At 44.4% G+C, this 13,921-nt stretch overlaps 1 protein-coding gene across 1 annotated transcript; it reads left to right on the forward strand.

Annotated features, from left to right (window-relative positions):
* The first annotated feature begins 7,436 nt into the window (after nt 1-7,436).
* LOC109745773 (protein CANDIDATE G-PROTEIN COUPLED RECEPTOR 7-like) lies at nt 7,437-9,079 on the forward strand. The gene is made up of 2 exons (XM_020304888.3): nt 7,437-8,267; nt 8,366-9,079. The coding sequence occupies exons 1-2, from the start codon at nt 7,437-7,439 to the stop codon at nt 8,864-8,866; spliced, it is 1,332 nt and encodes a 443-aa protein (XP_020160477.3). The 3' UTR covers nt 8,867-9,079.
* The last annotated feature ends 4,842 nt before the right edge of the window (nt 9,080-13,921 follow it).

Here is a 13,921-nt window from a genome sequence, read left to right on the forward strand (position 1 = left end):
CTGGTGAGCGTACTGTGGGTGCGCAATGGGGACTAGCGTACCCGCTATGTTCACGTTTTGAAGATGTTGATCACAGAGAGAGCACCGTTTTATTGGCATTAGGTGTCTCTTTTCTCCACCGGAAAAACGAGAAAGGTGTCTCTTTCCGTAGCTAGGTAACATGAGCGCATGTGCTCAGTGTTCACACCTCTAGTTGAGCACCAAGCTTGAGCCCGGCCGGGTGTCCCGGCAGGCTAGCTAGGTAACAGAAAATAAGGAACAAATGGATGGAATCAGTTCCACTTTGTACGCCGCTGTCTGATCCGTCCACGAGTCCCTCGGTCCTCTTGGCGTAAAGAGGGGACAGAATCTTGCGTCGGTCTTAAACTGTTGAACTTGCACCCACCTCACTGTTCATGAAGCCACGAATGTGCCCACAAAGTACACGGAAATGCTGTACTGTACTTGCGTTCCATCATGGAAGGCACAGTGTAGTGCTCGGTCCTGTGGACGGGCAAAAGTCAGGAAGAGACAAGGGGCCCAAAGCGAATTAACAAATGACCGTTGAACCGAAGATCCAGCCCGACCCAGTAAGCGCTTCGGTAGAACCCCTCACAAAACATATAAAGGACAATATGGACCTTCTACATACCGTACACCACCGGATATATACGGCCGGCGTCAATACAGTGTTACTTGCTCCTTAGACGGGCCTGGCCCATTTTGGTTTTTTCTTCTTTCTTTTCTGTATTAAAAAACAAAAAAATAGAAGCTGTGCTTCGTGGGATTCGAACCCAGACTGTCAACATTTAGTAGTGAGGCCGCTAACCACTGGGATACTTCAACTGTCTTGCAATTAAGCTTCATTCCTACTTCTTATCCGAATATATAACGCTAATAAAAAAAGCCTGTGTTTCCCACCTGATTTTCTTCAGTTTAGCCCTTGTTCTTTGTTTTTTATTTATTTTTTATTTTCCTTATTGCTTTCTATTTTTGTTTTCTTTTCTTAATTCACAGAACTTTTTAAAATTCTTTAACTTTTTAATATTTATGATTTGTTTTAATGAACTTTTCCCAAACTCTTGACCTTTTTTCAAACTCATCATTTTTTCGAGTCTGCAATTTTATTTCAAATTCATGAACTTTTTTGAGTCTCCGATTTTATTTCAAATTTGTGATTTTCTTAGAAAAAAAATCATGAGCACATGGAACTTTTTCAGCGGTTCATGCTTGTAACCAAACACATAGTCTACAATCTGGTACGTTCGGGTAGGCCGGAAAGGCATGTTTCGAACCCCCTTTTTTTACCTCCTCCAAACGCACCCAATTTTCTTTCCACACCTTGGCATCACCATGCCCAAGATGCATGCCAAGTTTCGTTGGTCTTCGACATTTCATGCATTTTCTAGGTTTTCCCCTTGGAAAAATCCTAAACACTAGTCGGATGTGACGCAACGTGCGTTCGATATCCGAGTTCGTTCAAATTTTGCATTGGGGGGGGGGGCTTGGGCATGCCAAACGCTGGCAAAATTTGGTGTCATTTCATGGTTGCAACCGAACACAATGTGTATAATCTGGTATGTTCGGGTAGACCGGAAGGGAAAGTCTCGAACCCCTTTTCTTTTCACCTCCTTCGAACGCGCCCAAATTGTTTCGACACCTTGGCATCACCATAGCCAGCATGCACGCCATGTTTTGTTGGTTTCTGACATTCTATGCCTTTTCTAGGTTTTTCCGGTGAGAAAAACTCTAAAACACAGGCCGGACGAGACGCAATGTTTGTTCGGTGTCCGAATTTGTTCAAATTTTGCATGACGGACAAACTTGGGCATGCCCAGCCGCTGGCAAAATTTGGTGTCATACCATGCTTGCAACCAAAACACACCGTGTACAACCTTGTACGTTTGGGTAGGCCGGAAGGGCAAGTCTTGAACCTTTTTTTCAGCTCCTCCGAATGCACCCAATTTTTTCCTCACATTGGCATTACCATGGACAGCATGCATGCCAAGTTTCGTTAGTTTCAGACATTCTATGCTTTTTCGAGGGGTTTCCCGGTGGAAAACCCCTAAAATATAGGCCGGACGTGACCCAACGTGCATTCGGTATCCGAATTCATTCAAATTTTGTGTGGGGGAGAACCTTGGGCATGCCCAACTGCTGGCAACATTTGGTGTCATTCCATGCATGCAACCAAACATACAGTGTACATCCTGGTGCATTCAGGTAGGCTGAAAGTGCAACTCCAGAACCATTTTTTCCCACCTCCTCCGGAGGCACCTAATTTTTTCTCACACATTAGCATTACCTTGGACATGGTGCATGCCAAGTTTCGTTGGTCTCAGACATTATATGCTTTTTCTAGGGTTTTTCCGATGAAAAACTCTAAAACATAGGCCAGACGTGACACAACATGCGTTTGGTGTTCGAATTTATTCATATTTTGCATGGGGGACAACGTTGCACATGCCCAAATTCTAGAAAATTTTGGTGGTTGACCCTTATACATTTCCTGCTTTTAAATATCACAAGCGGTCGTAGTCGGATGGCAAGCAGTGTAATCAAGACGATGAGGTTACAAAATTTGTTCCCAAATACAAAAAATATTCTTGATGTCAACAATTGTTCGCAAGTAGTCCGAGTTTTTTAAAAATAATTTCGCAGCTTATGGTTCATATAGACTGGGCTACCTTTTTGGACACCCAAATCCCAGTTAGTATAGTGGCTACTGACATGGTTGACTATTGTGATGTCCTTGGTTCGATTCCTATTGCACATTTTGGTTTATCTTAATTTTGTGAACTTTTGTTTAAATTTTTGCCGCGACCTTTAGTGTCTTGGTTAATGATTTGCGCTAGAAATCTAACACAGCAGATTGGCAGTCCCAGTGGGTAGCACAGCGTGCACATAAACTGGAACGTGCATGTTCGATTCCCATTGCCCTCATTTTTTCCTCGCAATTTTTCTCCCATTGAAAGCGGCGCACCGACAAATGGGCCGGCCCAGGTGAGCCGCCCAGGTGCAAAACGTTGACTTCTTGCCTCTACGAGCCCTCGTACAGTACGTGGACCATTTACCGGAGTTCTCTTCTCTCAAAAAAAAAACTTACCGGAATTCCCATCGCGGACTAAGTATTTTTTTAAAAAGATCATCATATCCTTTATTATAAAAGGGTATAGAGTAATCTCAGCCATCAATGTGATTAGAGGGGGTCTACCGAAGCAAAGTGGTAAAAGGCCCACGAAAATAGCCGTAATCCTTCCGAGTCATGGCGCGCCTATGTATCGCTATAAGCGACATGTAGGGCAGCCTTGCCTGAAGCGAACGCCTGACAGGGCCTACCCAGCACGCGAGGCCAGTCCACATGCCATAGCCTCGTTTTCTTTTTCTCTCTTTCTTACACGTTCATTGTTTTCCTTTTTTGCTTTCTTTCTTTTACTTTGTTTTATAATTCTAGATGTATATATTATAAAAAAATACATAAATATTTGAAAAATGTTAATCAAGCATTTAAAAAATATAAACTGCATATAGAAAAAATGGTTCTCGTGTATACAAAAAATATGCAATGAGTATGAAAACGGTTGATCGTGTATTTAAAAAAAATGCTAATCAAGCATTTGAAAAAATTGTTGATCAATTATTTGAAAAAATGTTAATCAAGCATTTTAAAATGTAAGATGTGTATAGAATCAATGTTTCTCATGCATAAAAAAAATTATACAAAAAGTATACAATATTTATGAAAAAAATGTTCATCATGTATTTAAAAATTATTAAATATGCATAGAAAACTGTTTCTAACGTATACGAAAAATGTGCAAATTTGTATGGAAGAAGTAGACATCAAAAGGACATGTTAAAGAAAATGTTAATCATGTATTTAAAAAATACATGCACAGTTCAATTTTTTTATTACCATAAAATATGTTCAGCGTGTATTTGAAAAAATGTTGACCATGTATTCTTTTTTTTTTGAGGATATGTTGACCATGTATTCAAAAAGGTGCTCATAGGGGTTAGTGTATACATCATGTGTTTGAAAATTGAACAACATGTATCAAAAAATTGTATAACGTGTACAAAAATGTACACTAAGCACGGAAAAAAAAACTAGGCATGTGTTAAAGAAGAACGCAAAATGGTGAAAACCGGCAAACAAACATAAAGAAAATGAAGAAAACCGAGGAAAACAGAAGAAAAACAAAAAACCAGGGAAAATAAAAACAAAAACAAAACAAAAAATCAGAGAAAACCAGTAAAAAAGAAAAGAAAAGAAGAAAAACAGGAGAAAACAGAGAAAAACGACAAAAATTTAAAAAAAAAAGTAAAAAGGGAATAAAGCAAGGGAAATGATTAGCTTCAACCGACTGATCTTTCATCGCCCATCCGCCTCCTCACGCTTGCGACGCGTGTCCTCGTGGGACCAGCTCGTTCTTATCCTCACGCCAATGTCCACGCCTCACATTCCTGAAGCTTCTCGGTGGAATCGTTTTCTTCTCCTTTCGGCCACCCTGTCTGCTTCCATCTCCCCCCACTATCTCTCCTTGAGCCGGCGCTGCTTATCCATCTCTCTCATCTTCCCTCTCCTCCATACTATGCTGCTGCATCGGGGACAAGCCTCATGCATGGGACATGCCTTGTTGGCCAGATCCATTGCATGCCTACTTCAAGGCTCCGGCGTTGTAGGCTAGGCCCCGTATGCTACATGTGTGTGTTACTCACCATCGAGGTTTGGATGAAATTCACTACATGATACTACAAGTGCTTCAGGCGGAATTTTCGCAACAAAGGTCTTGTTGTAGGAATATGGAGAAGAGGTCGTAGATGTTGTAATTTTTGGAACAAAGGTCTTGTTGCAGGAATACATAGAAGTTTCTTTTTGCAACAATGGCCTTGTTGCAGGAATGCATAGATGAGGTCGGAGATGTTGTTGCAATTTTTGCAACACGGATCTGTTGGATTTCGGGCTCCGCAAACCCTGCATAGATTCAAACTCTGGGGTGTGTGCGAAGAACTCAACCTCCCTAGTCTGCCAACCCCCACGGCCTAGCTCGACGAACTAAAAGGAAAGAGGATACAACGGTCTACCCAGGTTCGCGCCACCTTGCGGCGTAAAACCCTACTCCTGCTTTGTGGTGGATTAGCCTCGAGGTGGGCTGAGGATGAACTAGTATAGTGGAAGAACGACCTCAGGAGGTGTGTTCTTGAGCTGGTGGGTGAGAGGATGATCTGAATGATCCGGATGTCTCCTCTTCTACGGTGGTGGCTAGGCCCTATTTATAGTGTCATTGGTCCTCTTCCCAATTGAAGGCGGGAAGGGATCCCACAACGGCCAAATTCGAAGGGAGACAACTAGTACATCTTATCCTGACAAAAATAGTCTTCGCCTGCAAAAGCCTCTGGTCGTGACGCCGCGGTGGGCTCGACGATGACCTTCGTTCTGCCGTCCTGGCGGTCTTGGTCTTGTTGCATGGGAATGAAAACCTTTGGCTGATTCCTCGGGACTCCGCGCCTGCGCTTGCCTCCTTAGCACCAAAGAGGAAACTGCTGTCCTGCGCCCGCTGGCGCCCGCCTGGCCTTGGTCGTCACGGCTCACGCCATCTGAACCTCACGAGGTGAGGCTTGCATAGAAATCTCCGCTCCTCAAGATCCTGCCTGAGGAGGCCACTACTTCTGGAGGTCTTGCTGTCGTCCGCCTCGCGAGGCTTGGCCCCTCGCGAGGGTCTTAAGTTGTTGATGCTGAAGGTGGGCCGTACCAGGCCGTCGATGGAGCCACGGCGTGGGCCGCAGGCAGGCAAGTCTGGGTACCCATGTTCCTAGAACGCCGACAGGATCATGTTGCAAGAATCTAGGGAAGATGCCCGAGATGTTCTTGCAATTTTTGCAACCATGATCTTGTTGCAGGAATACGACAAAGGGGAACAAGGATTACTTACCCCCACGTGCCGGCGGTAGCTGATTCTTTGCGGTGGTTGGGGCGGCATCGTGCTGGGCGCAGCTCTGTCGGGGACGGTGGACAGGGGAGTCGGTTTCTGAAATAGAGTCATTATTGCCGGCATGAGCTGATTACATTGAACGGCTGTTAGCGCTCTGATCCAACGGTTGTCCAACCGGGGGATCATTATAACGCGTCCGCCGGCCGACGCGTAGAAAATTAGTGAAAAACAGAGGAAAAACACCCGTGAAGAAAAAAAACAAAAGAATCAACTACCAGCGAACACGAGCGCTAAGAACGGCCGGTCCAGTATTTACAACACTCAAAAAAGCTTTCAGACCAGGTGCATTGCTCCGTGAGAGGTATATCTCGCATGCAGTGAGACCTAAGGTTTCTCTCGCTTAAGCGTTTCGACTAATCGGACCGGCCCACTAGCACTGAGAGAAATAGAAAAAGTACCAAGAAAAATGAGGGAACGAGGGGAATCAAACCCGGGTCGTTCCGATAGTGCGGAGAGCTGCTAGGCACTGCGCCACCGTTGACTTTGTGTTTACATAGGTGGCACACACTCCTTGAGGTAAACATCGGAGTTTTTTTATTTCTCCATTTCCCCTTTTTCTTTTCTTTAATTCTTTCCTTGGTTTTCTTATTTTTCTCTCGCTTTCTTTTTTGGTCATTATAATTTGTTTTTATTTTGGTTTCTCTTTGTTTTTTCATGGTTTTTATCCTTTTTATTTTCTTTCTTTTTTCCTTCTTTTTTCTTCGGTTTTTATAGTTTTTCATTTTTTATAGTTTTCTTTGTTTCTTTTGGTTTTTCATTGTACATTTTTTGTATATGTCAACAACAGTTTTCTAATACATGTTTAACATTTTTCCAATACAATTTTAATTTTTTAATACATGGTCAATATTTTTTACCATTTTTCAAATGCTTGATTAAAAAATTCAAATACAAGATGAACATTTTTCTGTGCACATTTTACATTTGCCAATCGCTTGATTAACATTTTTCAAACACTTATTCAACATTTTTTTGAATGCTTGATTAACATTTGTATATACATGATCGAATTTTTCTTCATTTTTGAAATACATGGTCAACATTTTTTTATAGAAATTTAACATTTTCTAAATGTTTGATTAACATTGTTCAAATACTTGTTCAACATTTTTCAAATGCTTGATTAAATTTTTTATAGAAATGATCAAAAAAAATTCATCATTTTTAATACATTGTCAACATTTTTCTATACAAATTTTTATATTTTGTTCATTTTTTTCAAAATGCTAGATTGACATTTTTATATGGGATTTGCGTTCGTGTCATCCCTCTCTCACCGGGCAAAAATAGCGGAAACGCTGTTGGTTCTGGCCTGTTGGGTGTTTGTTTGACTCATGCGGGTCTCGTGGCCACCCCGAAAACACGCCACGCGAATCGACGCGGCCGGAGCCTCTTCCCACCCTCTCCGCACGAACGACGTGACACGAACCCGACCTTGGTAGCGTCGTAGCTCGATCCTCCATGGCCGCGCCCGTATTCCTCGCCGCCGTCCTCGCCCTCCAGCTCCTCCATGTGGCCCGCGGCGAGATCAAGACGACGCCGATCGTGTCCGACTCGCGGCCCGTCATCCTGTTCGAGGAGTTCGGCTTCAAGCCCGGCGGCGTCGCGCAGGTCTCCGTGTCCGGCGTCTCATGGAGCGTCCCCGAGGGCTCCCCGCCCCAGGCCGTCGATCCCGGTCTAATGGGCTTCATCCTCATCTCCAACACCCTCTTCTTCAAGATCACCAACGAATCCGAGTACGCCGAGGAGACCGACAGCTCCTTCTGCCCGCTCACCAGCGAGTACGTGATGCCGCTCTTCCGGCTCAAGGACATCGGGCGCGACGGCGCCGGCGGGGGCAACGTGACCATCGGCGACGCCGACCAGTACACGGTGCTGTTCAGCAGCTGCCAGGACGGCGTCGAGATCACCATGGACGTGCGCACGGAGATGTACAACATGCCCGGCCCCGGCGGCGACAGGGAGTACCTGCCCGTCGGCCTGCTCCCGCTGCCGGGAATCTTCGCCGCCTCCTCCGTGGTGTACCTCGCGTTCCTGGCGGTGTGGGTGTTCGTCTGCATCAAGCAGCGCGCCACGGTCGAGCGGATCCACGCCGTGATGGGCGCGCTGCTGCTGTTCAAGGCCCTGAAGCTGGCGTGCGCCGCCGAGGACGCGTGGTACGTGGGGCGCACCGGCACGCCGCACGGCTGGGACGTCGCCTTCTACGTCTTCGGCTTCTTCAAGGGCATCCTCCTCTTCACCGTCATCGTGCTCATCGGCACCGGCTGGTCCTTCCTGAAGCCATACCTCCAGGTCTGTACATTACGTACGTGCAGTGCATGTAATAACGACCAACACATGAGGGGCCATGCATGTATTCACAAAGATGGTGGGATGGATGGGGAATGCAGGAGCGCGAGAAGAACGTGCTGATGATCATCATCCCGCTGCAAGTGATCGAGAACATCGCGTCGGCGATGATCGGGGAGACGGGGCCGGCGGGGAGGGACTGGCTGGCGTGGAACCAGATCTTCCTGCTGGTGGACGTGGTCTGCTGCTGCGCGGTCTTCTTCCCCATCATCTGGTCCATCCGCAACCTCAGGGAGGCCTCCAAGACGGACGGCAAGGCGGCCAGGAACCTCAAGAAGCTCACCCTCTTCAAGCAGTTCTACCTCGTCGTCGTCGGCTACCTCTACTTCACCCGGATCGCCGTCTCCGCCTTCGCCGCCGTGCTCAGCTACAAGTACCAGTGGGTGGTCAACGTCTCCATCGAGCTCGCCAGCCTCGCGTTCTACGTCTTCGTCTTCTATAACTTCCAGCCGGTGGAGAGGAACCCGTACCTCTACATTGCGGACGAGGAGGAAGAGGCTGCCGGTGGCCAGCTCGAGCTAGAGGGAACGTTTGAGATCTGAGACGACGTGGATGCATGGAGGTCAACATATATAGCTGTATACAACCCCCCGGCCCGGCCGTCTCTGCTCTAAGTTTTGTTTTGTACTGTACTTAATTAAGTGGATATACATACATAGTAGTAGTAGTACCTTCTTGCACGGAGCTAATACGTACTGTACAAATTATCATGTAAAGCTCATGCTCAAAGTTCATGCACATACGTCGCCCATGAAAGAAAAACATTCAGGGGTTCAATCTCACTTCTGATAGTTATCACCGCATTCGGAAATTAGAACATCTCTAACAGATCCGCTAAAACCTCACCGGCCCGTAAAATTCCAACCGTTTTGCAAGTTTTCGCTTTTTTGCGGCCTGAATATATCTGCTAAAAGCCCGCCGGCCTATACAAGTTTTTGAGACGACCCGTATATCCGCCCCTCCGCTGCTATATTTACGGGGATGAGGGCCTTTTAGGTTAGCAGACCGGATAAGCTTCACCGCAAAAATACTTCTTCATCCCTAGGTTTAGAGAGCTCCGACGAGCAATTAGCCGCACGTCGCTTCTCCTTTTTCGCCGTCGGCGACAAATCCATGCCCCACGGATCCATCCGCGGCTGTGGCGGCCACGCCAACACTGGTGGAGGCCGAGGCGGGGCATGGAAGCGCGGCGAGCAAGGTTAGTACATCTGGCCAAAATTTTGTCCAGTTTGACGTCATCATGGTGTTGTTTTAGCTGTAACATCCCGATGTTCGGAATGTTTAAGATTTATTTTCAAAAAGTAGGGCCAAAATTTTTTGTTTGTTCTATTTGTTAATACAATCTTAAACTGTGTTTTTATAATTTGGAGGATTTAATTTGATTAATGCCAACCTTAATCTTCTTCTCAGTTGGGTTGTTTTCTTTGTCTTGGGCATCTTAATCATGCGACTATGAATTCTTGAAATTTTTTAAGTTCGCTTGATCTTTATTCAAGCCTTTATCCATTTTCTAGACTTTCCTAAAAAGAAAGTCTAATTTTCTTTCCTTCTATTAAACTCTGGACTTTTTTTAAGAAAAGACAAAAACTGGGCTGAATCCCCTTGCCCAAAACACGCATCTCTCTCTTCCTCTCTTCCCGAAATCACTAAGACTGGACATAATTGAGACTAACTTACACTAGTAATATAAACGCTACCTTAGACTATATTATTACCTTCATGGTATGTGTGATGTCATGCAAAGATTTATTTATTAGGTTATAGACTCATATTGTCTTGGGATATGTGATGTCATGGTAACTAGCTAAGTTACTCAATTTACCTCTCTTATCATTAACTCATTGCCATATAGGTAAATTTGCTAAGTAGAACACGATGTTACTCTTGAAGTTACTCCCTATGGCCACTCTAATTAAGGAGTACTCCTTCCAAAGATCACACCCACCTCTCCAAGTTGTGACTCAGTGCGCCACTCGTCGCAACCGGGGAGTCATCCCTTTTTTCGTAGATTCGTTTATTCAAAACGTTTTATCTCTTAAATCATGCGTCCAAACCTCGAACTATTTTTACCGTTGCATTCCTCGCGTCGAGATCTTCAAAACTAGACCTCATGTTGATAGGTTTTGGCGAACTTTTTCCTCGCGAAAAAACTGAACCGGGAGCAAGTTTTTCCCTTTCGGGCCGTGCCTCCCGCGGTAGCAAAAAATCGTGCCTCTCACGGAAGGGAAAAAAGAGAAAACGCATTTTTTTCGTTTTCGAGAGACACGGCCGTGCCTCTCATGAAAACAAAACCATGCCTCTCGTGAAAGCAAAACCGTGTCTCTCCCGGAAGAAAAAATAAAAGAGAAAACACGTTTTTTTTCGTTTCTGAGATGCACGGACATGTCTCTCGCGGAAGCAACATCGTGCCACTCACGGAAGCAAAAAAAGAGAAAACGTTTTTTTTTCGTTTTCGAGAGGCACGGCCGTGCCTCTTTCGGAAGAAAAAAAAATGCATTTTTTCCGTTTCCGAAAAGTACGGGCGTGCCTCTCGCGGAAGCAAAATCGTGTCTGACACGGGAAAAACGCGTTTTTTCGCGTAAAAAATTTGTCGAAGAGCTAGGAAAGACCGGTGAAAAACCGCAATAGTGAAAAAACCATCTAAAAAGCAGAAAACGCGTGCAGAAAAATAAAATAAAAACCGGAGGGAGCACCCAGAGCGCGACACGTGGCGGCGGCTGAAAACGCGCCATGTGGCGCGCTCTTAGCCCACTCCATGTGATCGTTGGGGAGGCTCCCGAAGGAGCGCTCCTCAACTAGTTACTCCCCTCTCTTCCTGGGTGCAACTCAGACTTTTTTTTTCTTTTCTCCAAATCGCATGGGCCTAGCCCAGTCTGCCTCCTCTCTTTTATTTTTCTCTTACCTGAATAGGCTAAGCCCACCTTATTTTTTTCTTTTTTTTTCCTCCTTTCTTCCTCTTCATGGGCCAGTCGACCAAGGCCCAAACCTGGCCACGAGCCGCTCGCTCGTCTTCCTCCTCACCACGCACACATGTACACCGGGGTACTCCCGGTGCTCCAAATTCAAAAACAAATCTTAATTTTTTTAAAAAATTTGAAAAAAATGGGAATGTTCGCAAGAAATGTGACTACAACCCCTAGAAATTTCAGGTCCAAACTCGAAATGTAGATTGAGAAACAAAAATGTGAAATCCAGATGTGAATAGTGCCAATGTTGATTTTGTCTTTTTCTTACACTATTCATGCCAGATTTCACATTTTTGTTTCTTGACGTACATTTCGGGTTTGGACCTGAAATTTTTAGGGGTTGTAGTTACATTCCTTGCGAACATTCACTTTTTTCTGAATTTTTTTGAAATATTTCCGAATGTTTTTTTAAACTTGAAGCATCGGGAGTACCCCAAAGATGGGAGTACATGATACTTTCCCACATGTACACAGGTTCCCCTAAAAATAATGTACACTGATACATTCACTAAAAAAAGGTATACAGGTACACTACCGAGCGACCATGGCTGCCGCTTCTTCTCCTCTTTATTCCATTGATTCTACTCCCCTTTTCACTTCGACTTCAACACTGGAATTATTCCCCACATCACCATGAACTTATTCTGCTATTTAGTAGTCCGTTTCATTTTTGTAATCTCCCACGAGAAATGGATGAACTGAACATCAACCGTTGGCATCCGTCCCTCGATTTCCCTCTCCGACCACCATTTTCCAACCCACTCGCGTCAAAACAAGCGCGAGTACCTCCTCTAAAAGCCCTATCACCTCATTTTTCAATTTGTTTTGCGTGTTTCACAATCTTCCCCGCACCAGAGTCACATCCAGAAAGTATTTCGCCTGTCAACGCCGTGGGTGAGCACATAGGTTATTCCTTTCAGCAGCCAAACTCCACCACCATATAAAATCTTATGGACAATTTTTTTCGACCGTTCATCGTTGTTGACCGCGCGCACGCGGAGCCATGTCGCTGCCACATTCGGGACCAATGTCGTCGTTGCCCAAGGACCCGTCGGACTCCATCCGCATCATCTTCTCCTCCTTACATGCAGGGACACGTCAACGTCTTCCATGTCGTTGATCGACCACACACGAACAATTTTGCATCTCCTCCGACTTTGTTTATCAAGTTCATCACTTGGTTTCGACATGCTTGGTGAGCTTCTTTACAATTCCTTTGCGTGTACTCAAGCATGTTTGACGTATCTCATAAACATCATAGTTCAGCCTGTTTCTCTGGTTGGCCGTACGCATCCAAAATCGGAGGTCATCCGATGGCATCGACATTTTTCTTGAGTTTCTGCTCATTATATGACTTCATGTCCAACATATAAAATTCCCTGTATGACCATAAAAACCCGGTGGTGAAGTTAGATTGTTGGTTCTATCTTGTGAATAGTAGAAAAGATATAATCATAGTGGTTATTTCATATAGAATTCAAGGGTCTTTCGAGTATGGTTAACTTTTATGTTAGTATGTTATTTTCATGTCTTCTTGATATGCCTAGGAGTGTGTGCTAGTTATCTCATATTTTGTTTGTGAAATGATTTACTAGATCTATTTTAATGTCGACTTTAATTCTAACAATAGTTATATATGTTGTTTAATGTTGATAATTTTCTATGCATCAAGTAGCCCTCTTTTCTGCATGCGTACAAAATTTGATGAATGTTTAATATTAATTTAACATCACCTTGAACTATTTCCACCTATATATAATTTATCGGTATTACCCGGTAAACCTCGAAACCCTTCCGGTGACCCGAAACGCTTCCGTTTCCTCTCGAAAGTATTTCGAATATTAATGAAATTATTTCATAAATATTTTATCATTACTCTTGTCTTACTGACACTCAACAGATCATGATTACCTTAAGCTTGTGACTATGTAGGTTCGGTAAAACATAGACATGAACAAAACCCCTTTCGTTCAATGACCAGTAGCGGAACCGTGGACGCCCATATTGATCTCTATGAGTACACGAATGACATTTGAGTGAAACTTTGGTTATCATGTGCTATTCCCTTGGCTTCGATACTTACAGAACCCGAGGCGAGATATATTGGTATCCTCTTGAGTCATACACATGCTCATTATGCCGGTCTCCTCATTACCGGTTTTGTTCATCTTTCTCGTTGACATGTTTCGACATCCCCGTGACCTAGTCACCTGTGTCTAGCCAGACGATGACGGATGTCGTCACACCGAAAGGGCCCTAAGAATATATCTCCATCACTGAATGAGCAAATCCCACTCTTGAGCTATCTAGTCCCTATCAAACTTTCTAATGAACCTATAAGCCGTCGTTATGATCACCGTGTTACAAATGGCGTTTGAGCAACCTCAAAGTTCAACGTATGGTAAGAAGTGATTGCGATACTCTCGTGGTCTAAGGAACTAAATCACACCTTAACACTTCGTGTTATAACAATTAACTTCTGACGATAGCATCTCAAAGTATAACAAACAAATTTGGGTCGATTCAATACGATCATTCTTCTAAACAACAACACTTGAGCTATTCTTAGAGGCGAGACTAGGAATCTTATTTTACCCTTTAACAATTCACACGTGCATATGAGTTTTTCAC

Source organism: Aegilops tauschii, chromosome 2 (genome assembly GCF_002575655.3).
Source record: "Aegilops tauschii subsp. strangulata cultivar AL8/78 chromosome 2, Aet v6.0, whole genome shotgun sequence".
Lineage (NCBI taxonomy): Eukaryota > Viridiplantae > Streptophyta > Magnoliopsida > Poales > Poaceae > Aegilops > Aegilops tauschii.

What these genes read in the sequence shown, in the direction of transcription:
- LOC109745773 (XM_020304888.3), top strand. Translation starts at nt 7,437, where the DNA reads ATGGCCGCGCCCGTATTCCTCGCCGCCGTCCTCGCCCTCCAGCTCCTC. An exon ending in TCCTGAAGCCATACCTCCAG is followed by an intron (nt 8,268 to 8,365) that starts GTCTGTACATTA and finishes TGGGGAATGCAG; the next exon opens with GAGCGCGAGAAGAACGTGCT.